Raw genomic sequence first — 20,333 nt, forward strand, 5'->3', positions numbered from 1 at the left:
TTCCCCAGGGGCCAATCAGAGCCGAGGGGGGCGGGGAATGGGCAAAACCAAAAGGAACCCAATGACTTGGCAAAAGCTGCAGAACCGCTTATTTAAAGGGACAAGTCGGGGACTCGCGGCAATTTATCACCCACCCGCTTCCCCACCCCCCACCCCGCCCCCGCCTCCAAAGACAAACGTGTCGATAGGGACTCATGACTTTTCCATAGCCTCCAAATTGAGTGTGAGGGTAACTAAGCCGGAAGGATGAATCTCGGGTGTGAGATAGTTTCTCTGTACTAAACACCGGCTCCACCAAGTAATTGCTGTGGTTCCTAGGAGCTCCAGAATTGACTGCGTTCAGAACAGTGTGCCTTTAAGGAAACTTCCTGCCTTCCACCCCAGTAACAGCTGATTGTTGGAAAGTGTGACCTCAGGGGACGAATCAGCTGTTACCACATCCTCCTCCATCCTCTTATCCCCCCACACCCACCCCCCGCGCCTCCGCCCCAACCCTCTCCGGTCCTGAGGGAAGAAAGGAAATGGAACCCCAAATATGGGGAATCTGCTTGTATGTTCTTTACTCTTTCACTCCAAGACTGTCTGTCTCCCTCCCTCCCTCCCTCCTCACCTCCCACCCCCCCCACCCCGCCCCCACAGTCTGCTGGTTAGTTCTTCAGAGGTTCTGAGCTTGGAACGAGAAGTATTTCCTGTCTGCACGGTCAGCTCAGACCCGCCTTCCCAGGTCTAGAAGGAGGCCAGTATAAGGGAAGCCTAGAATGGTGGCTGGCTGGATGTGTGGGTGCTCCAGGAATGGGTGTTGGGGAAGGTCCAAGTGAAGGAGCAAACCAAACCTAGAGGAGAGGAATGGCTGTGGAAAGCAAGCCTCCTGGGGTCAGAACCTGCTCCCCAGGCCATGTGCCCCCTACTCCCTACTCTAGTTGCCCTGTTCCTTCCCAGACAGGGACCCCCTAAGGGGACTCTCTTGACTTTGCCTATTCAGTCCACTTCTAACCGAGGTGCCACCTGACCCTTGTTTTATTTAAACTCTCACCCTCCACAGCAAGGGTGCTAATGTGGGCTGCAGGAGGAAGGCATTGATTCTAGGAACCAGGGGCTTTGGGAAGTCCTCCAAGAAGGCCCAGGTAAATATTTTACCTCAGCCCTGAGCTAGGAGTCAGGGTTATTCCAGGACAAACTTAGTGTGAAGTCCCAGGACTGACTTGGCAAGGCTGGGAGAAACTGAGCAGGGCCTTGGCCAAGCTTGGAAGAAAGAGAAACCTCACCAGCTGCCCCCATTATCCACTATCCTTATCTTGGAAGTCCCGTCCTCTTCCTTCCCAAGGCCTTTGGGGTAGGCCCATCTCCACTTTGTTCTACTAACTCTCCCTCCCCTCACTCTCCCACCCCATAGGGCGAAAGAAAATGCTTTCAGTCCAGGGTTTCTCAACCTCAGCACTATTGACATTTTGGGCTAGATAATTTCTTGTTGTGGGGACTGTCATTTGTAGCATACTTAGCAGCATCCCTGACCCACTAGATGAAATTAGCAACACCCCTACCCTGCAGTTTGGACAACCACAAGTGTCTCTGGACATTACCAGATATCCCTGGTAGCCTCAATCTCCCCCAGTTGAGAATTACTGAATTAGACAATTCAGTCTAATTCCAGCCCTTACCAGCTCTGAACTTGAAGATATTCAACATCTCTGCACCTCAATTTCCTCATCGGCAAGAGAGTGAATAATAAATTCACGGTTTATTGTAGGGATTAAAAAAGGATTTTATTTGAAAACACCTAGCACTGTATCTGGCCCACAGTTGCTGCACTAAATGTTAGCTTCCTTCACTTTTCTCCCTGCCAGATCAGCAAGAACTAACCTCACTCAGCATGGGCTAACTGCCTGGGCAGCTGCAGCTTCCCTCCCCGACTATCCAAGTCATGACCTCCAGGAAACTCAATATTGAAGTTGGCAAAAGGGAGTATCTAATTTGGTCCCAGATTCCCCAAAGCCCAAGGGTGCTTGGGTTGGGATTCCAGGGAGCTGTTACAGATTTACAATTGAGCTGTTACAGATCATTACATCAAGATGTGGCCTGCAGATGACCTGCATTAGAATGAACTGGGGTGCTTCTTAAAAATTCAGATTCCTGGGTCTCACCCCAGACTACTGAATCTGAAGTACATCATCAAGTTTGAAAACCACTGTTTTAGACCTCCGATTGGGGAAGGTGTCAGTGCCACCAGAAATCTTAGTGCGCCAGTGCCCAGCATTGTAAGGCCATCCTATTCAAGAAAAGAATCCTTAAGTTAGTTACACTCAAGGTCATTGTTGATTGCAAGCGAAACCACTAGAGGGCAGAGCACACACCGATTTACGGGAGGAAAAAGCGCCTGCTCAGTCTAGGTAAACGGACCAGAGCAGACCAGGTGGACCCAATTTCATAGGTCCTTAGCAGCAGGCACTACCTTTTATCAAAACCCGTTCTCTGGGGGCGACTGGGTGGCTCAGTGGGTTGGGCCTTTGCCTTCGGCTCGGGTCATGATCCCAGGTGCTGGGATCGAGTCCCGCATCCGGCTCCCTGCTCAGCCGGGAGACTGCTTCCTCCTCTCTTTCTGCCTGACTCTCTGCCTACTTGTGATCTCTATCTGTCAAATAAATAAATAAAATCTTAAAAATAAAAAAGAATAAAAAAAAAAACAACCCGTTCTCTGCTTTCAGGTACTCAAACCAAATTTGGGGGTGTACATCGTGGTGAAAAAATAATACTGTATGGAGTGTAGTGAGCATTGGTTTTAGAATGAGATAGTCTGGGTTTGAATCTTGGCCCTACCACTTCTTTTCTAGGTGACCTTGGGCAAGTTACCTAAGGCAGTTAGTTACCTAAGGGCAAGTTACCTCCTCATCCTAAATGGTTATAAAAATATCTTTTTTTTTTTTTTTTTTTTTTTTTTTTTTTTTTTTTTGTCAGAGAGAGAGAGAGGGAACACAGGCAGAGGCAGAGGGAGAAGCAGACTCCCTGCCATGCAAGGAGCCCGATGTGGGACTCGATCCCAGGACGCTGGGATCATGACCCGAGGTGAAGGCAGCTGCTCAACCAACTGAGCCACCCAGGTGTCCCTAAAAATATCTTTTTAAGAGGGTTGTGGTGAGGATTAAACAAAACAAGATATGCAAAGGGCTTAGCAGGGTGCCTGGCTCCTAGTCAGTGCTCCAGGAATGAAGGTTGTTAAGTTTTTACTGCCCCAGGTCATGTGACCAAGCACGTCAGGGCTTCTGCTGCTTCAAAAAAGAGGATACAGATGGAATCAGATCACTGCTGATCCGTTTGTTTCCTCTGTAATTGGGACTTTAGTTTTTCTTAAGCGTCTTTATGGATCCCCCAAACCTCTACACCAAACTCCTCCATGAGGCAAAATCTCCTTCTAGAAGAGACAAAAAAAAAAAAAAAAAAAACCACCAACAAAAAAAACCAGCCAGTGGTTTTACTGCAATGGCCTATCTGTCCTGCAAATGAGTCACAACTGAGACCCCTAGAAGTCATCTAGTTTTGGTGCCAGTTCTCTGGTTTCTGCTCCTTGTCCTATGCTGCATTCCCCCATCCATCCCCCACCCCCCAGCCAAGGTAGCAACTGCAAGGCTCTGACCATAGCAGCAGGCTCTGGCACCTCAGAGGCGGATCTTCAACGGGAAGTCTTGGGGGAACAGTTCCTCCCAAGAACCACAAGCATCTGGGCCTGGGACACTTCTCTCCCTCTCAGATCCCCCAGAATTTGAAAGAAAGAGAGAGAAAGCCCCAAGAGGGCTGGGGCGCGGGGGAAGGATGCAGAGGGAGGACTCTAGGGCAGAAAATTAGTGAAACAGGTTCCAAGTTTCCATTTTGCCACTTGGGCAAGTCTCTCTGGTGGAGCTTGGTTACCACTTGTAAAGTATAAACAATATTACTATTTTTTCTACTTCAGGGGTTGTTGTAAAGACCAGATGTAATGTTATTGAAGAAATGTGTTGGAAAACTAAAAGCTGGTTCACTTGGTAGGTAGCATGGAGGCGCTGAAGGTACCTAATGCCAAAAGCCCCAGCTCAGCCTGCGGTTCCTTATCTGTAAAACCAGAGGAGCGCGTGGGATCAGCCCGCTAAAGGCTGGAATCCCCGGGAAAATCGTCCTCAAATCCGCGTTCTGGTGCATGCAGGAGGAAACAGGGAAGGGAGGGGAAATCTCGTGGGCCGTTCAGCATCCCCCTTCCCTGCACTCCCAGGAAACGAAGCCGCCACCTGACCAGATAAGAGCGCGGAGAGGGAGGGCACCGCAGTCTGCCAGGCGGTGGCGCCGGCGGGAGGCGCGGTCCGGCCGGCCCCTCCGAGCCACGTGCGGTTGTTTCCGTGCGGGGGTGATCACGTGATCCCCGTCAGCTGACCGGTCACGGCAGAGCCCGAATCCGGCGCCCCGCAGCCCCTGCCCGGCTGCGCCCGGAGCGCAGGACTTTGCAGAGGGGTAAGAGCGTCCCCGGACTCCCCTCCTCTGTTCCCGGCCCACCCCCGCCGCCTTGGTCTCAGCCCCGGTCCCTCGCCCATCCCTCCCCGCCCGGTCTGGCACCCCGGAAGCCGTCGCGGGCAGGGCCGTGGCCGGGCTCAGCCCCGCGCTGCCCCCAGGCGGCCGGGAGGGGATGGCTTTGGGGACCAAGGGGCGGGAAGTCCCTCTTACCCACGGGACGCACGGCTGGTCCCCGCCCCCAAGCCCGGATATGGAGGAGCTGCTCCAGAGCGTGGAGAGGGACCTGAACATCGATGCCCGGCAGCTGGCTCCGGCCCCGGGGGGCACCCACGTGGTGGCCCTAGTGCCTGCGCGTTGGCTGGCCAGCCTCCGCGAGCGCCGGCTGCCCCCCGGACCCTGTCCCCGGGCAGAGGGCCTGAGCGAGGCGGAAGTGAGGACTCTTCTGCAACGCTCTGTGCAGAAGCTGCCCCACGGCTGGACGCGCGTGGAGGTGCACGGGCTGCGGAAACGGCGGCTGTCCTACCCCCTGGGCAGCGGCTTGCCCTCAGAGGACGGCTCCAGCAGTCCCGAGACCCTCACTCGCTTCATGCAGGATGTGGCTGCGCAGAATTATCGCAACCTGTGGCGCCATGCTTACCGCACTTATGGGCAGCCCTACAGTCACAGCCCTGCCCCTTCAGCTGTCCGCGCGTTGGACTTAGTCCGACAGGCTCTGCAGAGGGTCTATGGTTGTTCCTTCCTGTCCGTGGGTGAGTTTCCCCAGGGCCCGTCATCTACAAGAGAGGGTGCCTGTCCCCCTCGGGGTAACCTGGCCTGTCCCAGTCTTCTGCGAGCTGAGGCTCTGCTCGAGTCTCCAGAGATGCTGTACGTGGTACACCCATATGTGCAGTTCTCCCTGCACGATGTTGTCACCTTCAGCCCTGCCAAGCTGACCAACAGCCAAGCCAAGGTGCTTTTCATTCTCTTCCGTGTGCTGAGGGCCATGGATGCCTGTCACCGCCAGGGACTGGCCTGCGGGGCCCTAACTTTGCACCACATCGCCGTAGATGAAAAGCTTTGCAGCGAGCTCCGGCTGGACCTGAGTGCTTACGAGAGGCCTCAGGAGGATGAGAATGAAAAGAGCCCTGTGGCAAAGAACGGGCCAAGTGTCAGACCTGGAGACGAGGGAGGAGAGGGACCCAGGTGTCCCACCTGCCGGGAGGAACTTCGGGGTCTTGTGCTAGATTGGGTCCATGGCCGCATCAGCAACTTCCACTACCTCATGCAGCTAAACAGGTTGGCGGGTCGACGGCAGGGCGATCCCAACTACCACCCAGTGCTGCCCTGGGTGGTGGACTTCACCACCCCCCACGGGCGCTTTCGAGACCTGCGCAAGTCCAAGTTCCGTCTCAACAAGGGGGACAAGCAGCTAGACTTCACATACGAGATGACGAGGCAGGCATTTGTAGCTGGTGGCGCGGGGGGCGGGGAGCCACCTCACGTTCCTCATCACATCTCAGACGTGCTCTCCGACATCACATATTATGTGTACAAGGCTCGGCGGACGCCCCGCTCCGTGCTCTGTGGACACGTGCGGGCACAGTGGGAGCCCCACGAGTATCCTGCCAGCATGGAGCGCATGCAGAGCTGGACACCTGATGAGTGCATCCCTGAGTTCTACGCCGACCCCTCGATCTTCTCCTCCATCCACCCGGACATGCCTGACCTGGATGTGCCAGCCTGGTGCGGCTCCAGCCGCGAGTTCGTGTCTGCCCACCGGGCCCTGTTGGAGAGCCGAGAGGTGTCCCAGGACCTGCACCATTGGATCGACCTCACCTTTGGCTACAAACTGCAGGGCAAGGAAGCTGTGAAGGAAAAGAACGTGTGTCTGCACCTGGTGGATGCCCACACCCACCTGACCAGCTATGGCGTCGTACAGCTCTTCGATCAGCCGCACCCCCAGCGCCTGGCCGGGGCTCCTGCCCTGGCCTCTGAGCCCCCACTCATTCCCAGAGTGTTGTTCCAGACCATCCAGGAGAGCACCGGCCGGGAGGACTTACCAGGACAGCTTACGAATGGGGCGGGCAGGCTGGTTTTGGAGGGCACTCCCTGCGAGGCTGGCTGGGCCAGAGACAGGCCCGGGGCAGGGGAAGATGAGTTGGAACAGGCCACGGAAGCTCTGGATTCCATCTCCCTAGCGGGGAAAGCCGGTGACCAGCTAGGCTCCTCTTCCTTTGTCTCCAGTCAAGCCCCACCAGGCCTCCTGTCTTTCTCAGTGGCCTCAGCCTCTCGGCCAGGCCGCAGGAACAAACCTGCCAGTGCAGACCCTGGGGAAGGGGATGAGGGGAAGATTCTTCTTCCTGAGGGCTTCAATCCTGTGCAGGCCCTGGAAGGGCTGGAGAAACTTGGCAACTTTCTGACCAAAGGCCTTGGGAGCCAGCTGGAAGTGCCTGAGCAGCCCCAGATCCAACCACCCGTGCAACTGCAGGAACTTCTCCATCGGGACATGCAGGCGCTGGGGGTCCTGTTGGCTGAGATGGTGTTTGCCACCAGGGTCCGAATGCTGCCGCCTGATGCCTCTTTGTGGGTACGCTTTGAGGCCGTCCGGGGGCTCTGCCTACGTCACCCCAAGGAGGTCCCCGTGTCTTTGCAGCCCGTGCTGGACAAACTCCTGCAGCTGAGTGGACCCGAAGGCCCTGCGGTGGCAGGGAGGGGCAAACTAGCCCCACTCTTTGAGTACAGGCCGGTCTCCCAGGGATTGCCCCCTCCCTGCCCGGCCCAGCTCCTCAGCCCCTTCAGCTCTGTGGTTCCCTTCCCCCCGTACTTCCCAGCGCTACACAAGTTCATCCTCCTGTATCAGGCAAGACGCGTGGAGGACGAGGCCCAGGGGCGGGAGCTGGTGTTTGCGCTGTGGCAGCAACTGGGGGCGGTGCTGAGTGACATCACCCCGGAGGGGCTGGAGATCCTGCTGCCCTTCGTGCTGTCACTCATGTCTGAGGAGCACACGGCCGTGTACGCAGCCTGGTACCTCTTTGAACCGGTCGCTAAGGCCCTGGGCCCCAGAAATGCTAATAAGTACCTCCTGAAACCTCTCATCGGTGCCTACGAGAGCCCCTGCAGGTTACACGGCCGCTTCTACTTGTACACGGACTGCTTTGTGGCCCAGCTGATGGTGCGGCTGGGCCTGCAGGCCTTTCTCATCCACCTGCTGCCCCACGTCTTACAGGTGCTGGCTGGTGTGGAGGCCTCTCAGGAGGAAAGCAAGGGCCTGGTGGGTGCCCCCGAGGACGAGGAGAGTGAGCTCCCGGGGGCCAGGCCCAGCTCCTGTGCTTTCAGGGAGGAGATGCCGATGGATGGTGAGCCTGCAGCCTCCTCAGGCCTGGGGCTCCCAGACTACACGTCTGGTGTCAGCTTCCACGACCAGGCCTATCTCCCTGAGACCGAGGACTTCCAGGCTGGGCTCTATGTGACAGAGTCCCCACAGCCCCAGGAAGCCGAGGCTGTGAGCCTGGGTCGGCTGAGTGACAAGAGCAGCACCAGCGAGACCTCCCTGGGCGAGGAGCGGGCTGCCGAGGAAGGGGGTGCTCCCATGGACAAGAGCAGCCTCAGGTCAGGCGACAGCAGCCAGGACTTGAAGCAGAGCGAGGGCTCAGAGGAGGAAGAGGAGGAGGATGAAGGCTGTGTGGTGGTGTTGGAGGAAGAGGAGGGGGACGGGGAGCAAGACGAGATCACCAGGACCTCTGAACTCACTCTCTCTGACACTGTGCTGTCCTTGGATACGGTGGTGGCCCGCGGTGGCGAGACAGATGGGGAGGAAGAAGAGGAGCCGCTGACTGAGCAGTCGGAGGGCAAAGAACAGAAGATCCTCCTCGGTGAGTTCTCAGGCCTTAAGGTATTGGCCAAACAGTCCTCTGGTCACTTACTTATTTATTGAACGAAGTAAGTTTTACACCTAGCATGGGACTCGAACACAATACCCTGAGATCAAGAGTCCCATGTTCTTCTTCTTTTTTTTTTTTTTTTTAAAGATTTTATTTATTTATTTGACAGAGAGAAATCACAAGTAGACGGAGAGGCAGGCAGAGAGAGAGAGAGAGAGGGAAGCAGGCTCCCTGCTGAGCAGAGAGCCCGATGCGGGACTCGATCCCAGGACCCTGAGATCATGACCTGAGCCGAAGGCAGCGGCTTAACCCACTGAGCCACCCAGGTGCCCTCCCATGTTCTTCTGACTGAGCCAGCCGGGCGCCCTGTGGGTGTTTTGTTTTATTTATTTATTTTTTTAAATTTAAATTCCGGTATATTTAACCTGGAGTGTTTTCTTAGTTTTCAGGTGTACAATATAGTGTTTCACCAATTCTATGCAAGACTCTGGGCTCATCACGACTCAAGTAATCCTTAATCCCCATCACCTGTTTTCTCCACCCCATCCCCTCTTCCCCTCTGGAGTTTGTTCTCTAGAGTTAAGAGTCTTTTTTTTGGTTTCTCTCTCTTTTTTTCCTTTGCCTTTTTTTTTTTTTTTTTTTTTTTAAAGATTTAGTTATTTGAGAGAGAGCACACTAAGCAGACTGCACCAACCACTGAGCCCAATGCAGGGCTCAGTCTCACGACCCTGAGATCATGATCTGAGCCGAAACCAAGAGTCGGACCCTCACCGACTGCCCCACCGAGGCACCCCATGCTCTTGTTTGTTTCTTAAATTCCACCTGTGAATGAAATCATATGGGATTGGTCCCTCTCTCTGACTTTTTTTGCTTAGCATTATACTCTTGGTCCATTCATGTTGTTGGGCGTGGCAGGGTATGATTCTTTTTTAAGCCTGAATAATATTCCACTTATATATATAAACTACATCTTATTTCTTAAGAACTTTTTTGGTGAGGATCAGAGAGGGAGAGAGCACAGACAAGAGGAGCAGCAGACAGAGGGAGAAGAAGGCTCCCTGCTGAGTGAGAAGCCCGATGCAGGAGTCAATCTCAGGACCCCGGGATCATGACCTGAACTGAAAGCAGACACTTAACTGACGGAGTCACCCAGGCACAACTAAACTACATTTTCTTTATCCATTCATCTATCAGTGGACACTTGGGCTGCTTCCATAGTTTGTCTGTTGTAAATGCTGCAAAAACAGGGGTGCATGTATCCCCTTGATTTAGTGTTTTTCTATTTTGGGGGTGAACACCAGTAGTGCAGTTATTGGATCACTACCCTATAGTACTATTTTTAACTTTTTAAAAAAGATTTTATTTATTTACTAGAGAGAGAGAGAGAGAATGAGTGGGGGGAGGGAAGGAGGAGAAGGGGAATCCCTCTCTGCAGGGATCCCAATGCAGGGCTCAATCCCAGGACCCTGGGATCATGACCTGAGCTGAAGGCAGATGCTGAGCCAACTGAGCCACCCAGGCGCCCTGATATTATAGTTTTAATTTGCATCTCCCTGATGGTGAGTGATACTGAGCATCTTTTCATGTGTCTGTTGGCCATTTTGGGGAAATGTCTGTTCGTGTCTTCTCTCCATTTTTTAGTTGGATTATTTGTGCTTTGGGTGTTGACTTGTAGCAGTTCTTTATATATTTTGAATACTAAGCCTTTATCAGATATGTCATTTGCAGATACGTTCTCCTATTTTTTAGGGTGCCCTTTAGTTTTGACTGGTTCCTTAGCAGCGCTGAAGCTTTTTATTTTGATGTCGTCCCAGTAGTTTATTTTTGCTTTTTTTTTTTTTTTTAAGATTTTATTTATTTATTTGACAGAGAGAGATTACAAGTAGGCAGAGAGGCAGGCAAAGAGAGAGAGGAGGAAGCAGGCTCCCTGCCGAGCAGAGAGCCCGATGTGGGTCTCCATCCCAGGACCCTGAGATCATGACCTGAGCCAAAGGCAGAGGCTTTAACCCACTGAGCCACCCAGGCGCCCCTTGTTTTTGCTTTTATTTCCCTTGCCTCAGGAGACATTTCTAGAAAGATGTTGCTACTGCTGATGTTAGAGAAATTATTGCCTGTGCTCTCTTCTGGGATTTTTATGGTTTCAGGTCTCATATTTAGGTCTTTAATCCATTTTGAGGTGGTTTTTTTTTTTTTTTTTAATTTTTTCTCACCATATTGAGTTTATTTTTGTGTATGGTGTAAGGAAGTGGGCCAGTTTGATTCCTTTTTTTATTTTTATTTTTGTAGGCTCCATGCCAGGTGGAGTCCAGTGTGGGGCTTGAACTCAAGACCCTGAGGTCAAGACCTGAGCTGAAATCAAGAGTAGGATAGTTAGCTGACTGAGCCATCCAGGCATCCCCAGTATGAGTCTTTTGCATGTAGCTGTCCAATTTTTTGCCATATATTGAAGAGATTGTCTTTTTCCCATTGTATAGTCTTTTCCTCCTTTGTTGAAGATCAGTTGACCATATAATTGTGGGTTTATTTGTGGTTTTTCTATTTTGTTCCATTGATCTGTGTGTCTGTTTTGTGCCAGTATCATACTGTTATGATTGCTACAGCTTTGTAATATAACTTGAAGTCTGGAATTGTGATGCCTCCAGCTTTGCTTTTCTTTTTCAAGATTGCTTTGGCTATTCGGCTCAGGTCATGATCCCGGGGTCCTGGGACCGAGCCCCGCATCGGGCTCTCTGCTCAGCAGGGAGCCTGCTTCCCTTCCTCTCTCTCTGCCTGCCTCTCTGCCTACTTGTGACCTCTCTCTGTCAAATAAATAAATAAAAATCTTTTAAAAAATTAAAAAAAAAAGATTGCTTTGGCTATTCAGGGTCCTTTATGGTTCCATAATAATTTTAGGGTTGTTTGTACTTGTTCTGCGAAAAATGCTGTTGGTATTTTGATAGAGGTTGCATTAAATTTGTAGACTGCTTTAGGTTGTTTAGACATTTAACAATATCCATTTTTCTAATCCATGAACATAGAATGCTTTTCCATTTCTTTGTGTTGTCTTCAATTTCTTTCATCAATGTTTTATATTTTTCAAAGTATAGGTCTTTTATCTCTTCGGTTAAATTTATTCCTAAGCATTGTACTTTTTTTTTTTTTTTTGGTGCAGTTTTAAATGTGATTCTTAATTTTATTTTCTGTTGCTTTATAATTAGCATATTAGAAGTGCAACCGATTTCTATACTTTGATTTTGGATCCTGTAACTTTGCTGGATTCATTTATCTGTTCCAGTAGTTTTTTGGTTTTGAGTCTTTATGGTTTTCTGTATATGGTGTCAGTTCACCTACAAATAGTGAAAGTTTTACTTCTTCTTTTATTTCTTCCTTACCAATTTGGATGCCTTTTATTTCTTTTTGTTGTCTAACTGCTGTGGTTTGAATTTCCAGTGGTGAGACTGGACATCATTGTCTTATTCCTGGCTTTAGAGAAAAAACTCCTAGTTTTTCCCCATTGAGGATGATATTTGCTGTGGGTTTTTCACATAAGGCTTTTATTGTGTTGAGGTATGTTCCCCCTAAACCTATTTTGTTGAGGGTGGGTTTTTTTTTTAAAGATTTTATTTATTTATTTGACAGAGAGAGATCACAAGTAGGCAGAGAGGCAGGCAGAGAGAGAAGAGGAAGCAGGCTCCCGCTGAGCAGAGAGCCCGATGCTCAATCCTGTTGAGGGTTTTTATCATGAATGGGTGTTGTACTTTGTTAAATGCTTTTTCTGCATCTGTTAAAATGATCATATGTTTTTTTTTCCTTTTTTAAAATATTTTATTTATTTGTTTGATAGTGAGAGAGAGAGAGAGAGAGAGCGCACACACACAAGTAGGGGGAGCAGCAGGCAGAGGGAGAAGCAGGCCTTCTGCTGAGCAGGGTGCCTGATGCGGGGCTTGATCCTAGGACCCTGGAATCATGACCTGAGCCGAAAGCAGACACTTAACGACTGAGCCACCCAGGCGCCCCTTACTCTGGTTTTCATTCAGCATTTCTGAGTACCTTGTCTGCGCCAAGGAGTGGATTGAACAGATTCACGTGTGGCATAGGTGTGGGCCTTCCTTCCTGGAGCTCACTCCTAGCAGAGGAGGGTACCTTAGGTAAAGCAGTGCTGTAAAGAACAGGGCTAGGTACTACAAGGAACTATAAGTAGGGCTTAGATCTAGTTTTCAGGGGTCAGAGAGGCTTCCATGAAAGTAGAGTCAAGGATGCCTGGGTGGCTCAGTCAGTTAAGCGTCTGCCTTTGGCTTAGGTCATGATCCCAGGGTCCTGGGATTGAGCCCCACGTTGGGTTCCCTGCTCAGCAGGCAGCCTGCTTCTTCCTTTCTCTCTGCCCTCCGCCTCCACTTGTGCTCTCTCTCCAATAAATAAATAAAATCTTTAGGAGGAAAAAAAGAGGTAGAGACAGTTGAGGCCCAGTGAATAGGAGGGAGCAAGGCAAAAGTGGTAGGGTCTGTAGTGGGAAGAGCATACCAGGCAGAGGGATCAGCATGTGTGAGGTTCTGTGACTCCATTAAAGAAGCAGTGGAAAGGGATGCCTGGGTGGCTCAGTCCATTAAGCCACTGCCTTTGGCTCAGGTCATGATCCCAGGGTCCTGGGATCGAGTCCCTCATCAGGATCCTTGCTCAGCAGGGAGCCTGCTTCTCTCTCTGCCTCTGCCTGCCACTCTCCCTGCTTGTGAGCTAGCTCTCTCTCTCTCTCTCTCTCTGGCAAATAAATAAATAAAATCTTAAAAAAAAAAAAAAAAAGAGAAGCAGTGAAAGGCTGGCCTGGTTAGACAAGGAGACTAGAGGGAAGAAGAGGGAGCACAGGCCATAGTAGGAGGGAGCTAGGGCCTGGCCAGGCCTCATTTAGCAGCTTAAGAAGATTCACTGAAAGGATGACCTTCCTGCAAGTTGTACCCAAGGGGAGGATTCTGGAGCAGCCTGGGAGCCAGGGTCACCTGGGGCAGTCCTAAAGCCACAGGTCCCCTCTGGCACTGTGAAACAGATGGTGCTAGTGTGGGGCACAGGCTGCTTGGCAGGTTTGCACCAGGAATGTCTAGGAGGGGTGCTGGGGGGTAGGGTGAGAGGAGTGGCAAGCCACCATTATCTATGAGCTCAGGGCCTGCTCCTGCCTTGCAGATACGGCCTGCAAGATGGTCCGCTGGCTGTCTGCCAGGCTTGGCCCCACTGTGGCCTCTCGCTATGTGGCCCGGAACCTGCTCCGCTTGCTGACATCTTGCTACGTTGGTAAGACCTGCAGTCGGTGCCGGAGAGGGGGCTCCATCTCAGACCCTCTGTCTGTCCTCAGCCCCCTGTAGGGCATCCTTCCCACTTCCACGTCCCTGCCAGGTCCCTGTCTGTAAGCTACTTCCTTCCTCGGGTAGGGCATGGTGTGGGCCCCAGGCTAGAGGGAATGGGAGCGGCTACCCTAGTTCCTGGAAGACTGACCTCCCCACTGCCTGCCATGAGCTGCTCGAGGCTACTGGTTCTTCCTTGGCAGGGCCCACTCGGCAGCAGTTCACGATGAACAGCGGGGAGAGCCCCCCACTGAGTGCGGGCAACATCTACCAGAAGAGGCCAGTCTTGGGCGATATAGTGTCTGGGCCTGTGCTCAGCTGCCTCCTGCACATCGCTCATCTGTACGGGGAGCCTGTCCTCACCTACCAGTACCTGCCTTACATCAGCTATCTGGTCAGTCACTGCTGGGGCAGCCTCAGGGGAGGCCGAGGAACTTGAGGGCAGACCTGAGCAATCTGGGGGTCCCAGGGGTCCATGGGCAGCCTGGCCCTCATCTACTCTGTGGCCCTAGGTGGCCCCAGGTAGCACCTCAGGCCCCAGTCGACTGAACAGCCGTAAGGAGGCAGGGCTGCTGGCGGCGGTGACCCTGACCCAGAAGATCATCGTGTACCTCTCGGACACCACCCTCATGGACATCCTGCCCCGAATCAGCCACGAGGTCTTACTACCTGTGCTCAGCTTCCTCACTTCTCTCGTCACTGGGTAGGCTGCTGCACCACCCCTGTGCAGGGAGTAGCCCAGCTGGGGATGCTGCCTGGGAGGGGCTGGGAAGCTTGGGAGTGAGACTGGGTGTCAGGAGTCCTGGTTCTGGATCCAGTGGTGCGACCCTGAGCAAGCCGCAACTCCTCTCTGTGCCTCAGTTTCCTTATCTCATTTGGGCCAATCAGTCTTAGAGCTCTGTTCATTGAAGGCTTTTTGGTAGATTCTGGGCAAGTCCTGCAGAGTGGGGGTCAGTGTAAGGGGGGCGCTGGAGCTTGTGTGCTTTCTTTCCAGGTTCCCGAGTGGGGCCCAGGCCCGGACTGTCCTGTGTGTGAAAACCATCAGCCTCATCGCCCTCATATGCCTGCGCATTGGGCAGGAGATGGTCCAGCAGCACCTGAGTGAGCCTGTGGCCACCTTTTTTCAAGTCTTCTCTCAGCTGCACGAGCTTCAGCACCAGGTAGGCAGACTTGCTTCCCTTACCTGGCTGAACTGGGCGGGGCAGGTGCCGTGAACTTAGCTGACATGCCCTGGGCTGTCCTGCCCCCAGGATCTGAAGCTGGATGCCGTGGGCCGCAGCGAGGGCCAGCTGCCGGAGGTGGCCTTCTCCGACGGGCAGCAGCGGCTAGTGGACCCCAGCCTGCTGGACGAGCTGCAGAAGGTGTTCACCTTGGAGATGGCGTACACAATCTACGTGCCCTTCTCCTGCCTGTTGGGTACTGCCCCGTCACATTCCCTTGCAAAGCCTTTGTGGCTCTGTCTCTTCTCCTGGGAGGGCTCTGTGCTCCCCTTGCCCCCCCAGACCCTGTAGCTGGTCTTCAGCACAGTGTTGTGCGTCAGACCTCACTGTCCCAAGGTGACACATAAACAGAGTGAGCATCAGCCGGCAGGGAGGCATGGGAGCTGGTCTAGAGTATCCCTGGGGAAGGCAGGGGCCTTGGGCCGATGTACGGACATCTCTAGGAATTTCTGAGAGGAATAAGTAGCCCACCGTCTGTGTAGCCTCACACTATACCTTGCAGGCCTGGCACTGCTGCGTGGTTATGTGTGTTGTCTCTTTGAATGGGAAGAACAGCCTTGTGTTCAGATACGTTATTGTTCCTCCACTGAAATCTGGGTCCTGAGAGGGGGAGCACTGGCTGTCTTTCTCACTGTTCTGTTTCCCATGTGCCACATGGTCCCCAGCACATACAGAGGATGTGCATGTGAGTGAATCCATGTCTTCCTAGGGAAGAAACAGGCTCAGAGATGAAGAGTTACTTGCCGAGAGTTCACAGCCAGCACCTGCCCTGACTTCTGTTCCCAAGCTTTGGCGGGGTGGTGGCAGCTGCCTGCCATCTTCCCTGATCTTAGGATTACTCCTACCCTCCCATCTAGGTGACATCATCCGGAAGATCGTCCCCAACCACGAGCTGGTTGGGGAACTGGCAGGGCTGTACCTGGAGAGCATCAGCCCAAGCAGTTGCAGCCCGGCCAGCGTGGAACCTGCTGTGCCCAACACGGGCCCCGAGTGGGACCCCCAGAATGGGGGTGGCCCACGGGATGACAGCCACTCAGGGACCTTTGGGAGCGTTCTGGTTGGGAATCGCATCCAGATTCCTGACGACCCACAGCCCGAGAGCCCCGGCTTGCTGGGCCCTGTCCCAGGGGTGGGAAGTGGGGGCGTCAGCAGCGAGGAGGACAACGCGCTGAAGCGGGAGCTGCCCCGGAGCGCCCACGGGCTGAGTGGGAACTGGCTCGCCTACTGGCAATACGAGATTGGCGTGAGCCAGCAGGACGCCCACTTTCACTTCCACCAGATCCGCCTGCAGAGCTTCCCGGGCCACTCTGGGGCCGTCAAGTGTGTGGCACCCCTGAGCAGTGAGGACTTCTTCCTGAGTGGCAGTAAGGACCGCACGGTGCGCCTCTGGCCGCTCTACAACTCAGGGGATGGCACCAGTGAGACGGCTCCGCGCCTCGTCTACACCCAGCACCGCAAGAGCGTCTTCTTTGTGGGCCAGCTCGAGGCCCCGCAGTACGTGGTGAGCTGCGACGGGGCCGTGCACATCTGGGACCCCTTCACAGGTGAGTGGGTCCAAGTGAGACCTGTTCTCTTGCTGCCATCCTGGACGCTGCCAGGCCTCTGGGTTCGAGGAGCCAGTGTTGGGTGGTTGGGGTGTAATGGTATAGGGGGTGGGGTGACCCAGTGAGGCCGCCCAGAGGAGCAGTTGGACCTGAGTTTGAATTGGTTCTGCCAACATATTTGCTGGGTGACCTTGTGTAAGTCACCTTACTGATGGAAGCATTAATTTTCCTGATCTGTAAAATGGGAATCAGAACAGGGTTAGAAGATGATGTGCATAGGCGTTTGGCTTAACATCTAGCGTGTCATACAAGTTTGGCAAATGGTTGCTTGATTGTATTTTGGCATCATGGGGGAGGAGAAGTAAGGTTAATAAGGTTTTTAAAGGCAGAGGGGATTGGGTAGTGTTGAGGTAGACTGAGGAGAAGTAGTGTTTGATCAGGGGGTGCCGTGGGAAAAGAAGAGGTTGCTCTGGGGAACCGGAGCCTGGCCTGGCCACAGAAGTAGGAAGGTGGGAGAGTCAAAAAGCATCTTCAGCATTTTCTGAGGTCCTCTGGAATATGAGAAGCAGATCCAGGGTAGGTCAGGGAGATAGGAAGAGTTGGGGTGCTTCTGTCAGCTCCTGGTACCCCAGATCCACGGTGCCTTTCCTTCCCAGGGAAGACCCTCCGCATGATGGAGCCATGGGACAGCCGTGTGCCCCTGACCGCTGTGGCCGTCATGCCTGCCCCCCATACCAGCATCACCATGGCCAGCTCTGACTCCACCCTGCGCTTCGTGGACTGCAGGAAGCCTGGCCTGCAGGTCAGGGCCGTCCGGTTCCCTGAGCCCGGGCCTGGATGCCCGGCAGGGAGGAGAGACCCCAAAGAGAGAAGGCCAGAGTGTCGTTTAGACCAATGACCCACAGCAGCAAATCCTGAGTGGGGGGGTTGGGCCTGACCTGAGATGGAGGGGGGGCCCTCTGCTTGATAGAGGGGGTGGGGATAAAGGATCAGGCCTTTCAACTGTGTGGGCTTGGGAGGGAGCAGGACCTCACGGAGAAATGGGTTGGGGTGGCACTTTAGCTTATCTCCCTCTGTCTGCAGCATGAGTTCCGCCTCGGCGGTGGGCTGAACCCCGGCCTCGTCCGCTCCTTGGCCGTCAGTCCCAGTGGCCGTAGCGTGGTGGCTGGCTTCTCCTCGGGCTTCATGGTGCTCCTGGACACCCGTACTGGCCTGGTTCTGCGTGGCTGGCCGGCCCATGAAGGGGACATCCTGCAGATCAAGGTGACTGACAGGTCCCTTTCCCCTCCTCACTGCTCAGCCCCGCCCCTGTTCTAGGTCCTCTTAGGGCCTACCCAGGACAGGCTCCAGCTAAGTTAATCTCCCTTTTACCTGCCCCAGGGCTGATGGACACAGAGGGTTAGGAGCCAGAGGCAGGCTATGGGGGCGGGAAGCAGGGGGTGAGCTGACCCTGCTGCTCCCTGGGGATGTTCTAATGAGTAACCCTTGTCCATATTTGCCTTGCTTGGAGGATCAGGGGTCAGGCCCTGTCCGTGACCCAGTTCAGGTTAAATAAAGCTCAGCTGGGAGGCTGTTTACTGCCCCTAGACCACGGAACAGAGTCCATGTCCCATGCTGGGCTGCCCTCATGGGGGCAGGGACATCCCCGCCTGGGGATCCTACCCCTACCCCCTCCCATTCTTAGGCACAGACTTCAGGGAACTGCCTGGGGAGGGAGAGCAGGGGAGGAACAGGGCTCTTTGTGGGAGGATATTTCCAGGAAGCTGGCACTTCCTCCCTGTTCTGACTGCAGCCAGGGGACCTGCATTGCCACTGCTAAGGACACACTGGCTCCAGCTGTGTCCAGGACCCCAGGGGACCCAGGGGTCCAGGTAGCTTTCAGTTCAGACCTTCCAGGGACGAATTTGGAGAGCTTTGGGGTCAGCCTGGGTGTTAATCCTGGCAGTGCTACTTACTGGCTCTCTGACCTTGGGAGGATTACTTAACTTCTCTGAGCCTCGGGTTCTTTCTCTGTAAAATGGGAATAACAAGAGCATTTACGTCATTGAGTTGTCCTGAAACTTAAATTTGGTAATATGGCATGCCGCACACAATGCCTAGAGTGAGTGCCCAAGTTACAGTGATGACTAGGTTAAAGACACCTGAACACAGTGACGTCAACCAGCCCTTAAATGATGTGGTGGAGGAGGCAGCTGGTCTCCTGCCCAGGACCCCTCTGTCTTCCTGGGAGATCCTGTGCGAGTAAACAGAAGACCCTGGAACTCGTTGGGCACATGGGAGGGCTCTGGTCTGGCTGGCTCAGGCTCTCTTCTCCCCGAGCAGGCGGTGGAGGGCAGTGTCCTGGTCAGCTCCTCCTCCGACCACTCCTTGACCGTGTGGAAGGAGCTGGAACAGAAGCCCACGCACCACTACAAGTCTGCCTCTGACCCCATCCACACCTTCGACCTGTATGGCAGCGAGGTCGTCACTGGCACAGTGGCCAACAAGATCGGCGTCTGCTCCCTACTCGAGCCCCCCTCCCAGGCCACCACCAAGCTCAGCTCTGAGAACTTCCGAGGCACGCTCACCAGCCTGGCCTTGCTGCCCACCAAACGCCACCTTTTGCTAGGCTCGGACAATGGGGTCATCCGCCTCCTGGCGTAGGCTGAGGCAGGGCTGGCCCATGAGGGTGGGCAGACATCCCCCCCAGGAGTCCCTTCCTCATCCGTGTTTTCCCAGCAGCTCCCTCTGCACAAGCATCAGGCGCCACACTCCAAGTGGCCATGTGGCCTGCAAGCTTTGGGGAGGCAGGAGTCCAGGGTCCCAAACTGCCAGAACCACCAATGCTGCCAGAAAGGATCTCCTTCACGGCCTGGGGGAGCTGCTGCCCCTAGTCAGCAGGAAGCAAGAGAGAGAGCATGGGAAAGCATTGCCCTCCCTTCTCCCTGGCTCTGCCCTCTGGGTCTACATAAGGACAGGGAAGCTCTGAGAAGAGGAACGGAGATGGGCCCCGGCTCAGCCAGTCTCCAGCCGAAGATGCCCCCACACCTTGCTGAGCTCGGTACCCCAGTCTCACAAGGACAGGACAGCTGCTGCAGTCCAGGACACTGATGGTGCTTGGACTCCAGTCTCTAATGAGGGCTGGCCGTGGTCCAGGAGTTAGGGCCTTGGGCTGGGGTTTAAGTGTCCACTCAGCCGGGCCCTGCCCAGTGTGGGACCAGTAGGGGAAGAAAGAGGGCAGGACCAGGGAAGGGAAGAGGGACTGGGCCAGCTGGTGCCTGGCCAGGAGTGACCCCCTGCCTTGCCTGCCCAACCCTCACCACAGTGTTTGTGCCTTGAAACTGAGGAGGCAGCCCCTGGGCCCAGAACCCTCATGGTCCGACACCCTGAGAGAAGGGGCAAGAATGATCTCTGCATCTCAGGTCTCTCCCAGGGGACGGGAAGGCCCAGGCATCCTGGGACCCACATATTCGGGAGCAGAGATGAGGTCTGAGCCTGTGTCCCTGCTGCCTCCTCATTATTTGCAATAGATGTAAATATGACCAATAAATCCTTTGGAAGAGCCATGGAACTGAGGGATACTTTTCTTGATGGTGGTATCAGGGTGGGGAAGAATTACAAATGGGCAGCTTCCAGGGCCTTGAGGAGAGGGCGAGAAGCTGGGCAGGAAGGTGGGAGACAGCCTGATCATTGCCCGTGGGTGCTCCAGGGGACAGGCCTTCTGGTGCATGCAGCCCCAGGCCAGTTTCTTGAACCCTCAGCCTTGGGGGAGGGTAAGGAGGCAGCGCTCCTGCTGGGAGGATCCTGGCTGGGGCTGAGGCTCTCTCTCCTCTCCCCACCCCTTCCAGATCTAATCTAAAGGCAGCCAATCAGGATCCTGGGCTTGTAAGGCCTGGGGATGGGCATCCTATCTTGGGTTCTCCACGTAGGCTCCTGTGGCCTCCCTTT

The 20,333-nt window shown here is 54.1% G+C and overlaps 1 protein-coding gene across 3 annotated transcripts; it reads left to right on the top strand.

Annotated features, from left to right (window-relative positions):
- Nucleotides 1-4,367: 4,367 nt before the first annotated feature.
- On the top strand, nucleotides 4,368-19,956 carry WDR81 (WD repeat domain 81). Of its 3 annotated transcripts, XM_059147908.1 has the most exons (11): nucleotides 4,457-4,473; nucleotides 7,679-8,324; nucleotides 13,485-13,592; nucleotides 13,846-14,036; nucleotides 14,155-14,345; nucleotides 14,637-14,802; nucleotides 14,893-15,058; nucleotides 15,720-16,406; nucleotides 17,063-17,208; nucleotides 17,490-17,669; nucleotides 18,729-19,956. In XM_059147908.1, exons 2-11 carry the CDS (start codon nucleotides 7,796-7,798, stop codon nucleotides 19,047-19,049), a joined length of 2,685 nt encoding a protein of 894 aa, XP_059003891.1. In that variant the 5' UTR covers nucleotides 4,457-4,473; nucleotides 7,679-7,795; the 3' UTR covers nucleotides 19,050-19,956. The 3 variants fall into 3 exon arrangements, with proteins under 3 accessions (XP_059003888.1, XP_059003889.1, XP_059003891.1); XM_059147905.1 differs by having other exon boundaries at nucleotides 4,368-8,324; XM_059147906.1 differs by lacking the exons at nucleotides 17,063-17,208; nucleotides 17,490-17,669; nucleotides 18,729-19,956 and having other exon boundaries at nucleotides 4,369-8,324; nucleotides 14,893-15,003; nucleotides 15,720-16,170.
- The last annotated feature ends 377 nt before the right edge of the window (nucleotides 19,957-20,333 follow it).

This window comes from Mustela lutreola, chromosome 15 (genome assembly GCF_030435805.1).
Source record: "Mustela lutreola isolate mMusLut2 chromosome 15, mMusLut2.pri, whole genome shotgun sequence".
Taxonomy (NCBI): Eukaryota; Metazoa; Chordata; class Mammalia; order Carnivora; family Mustelidae; genus Mustela; species Mustela lutreola.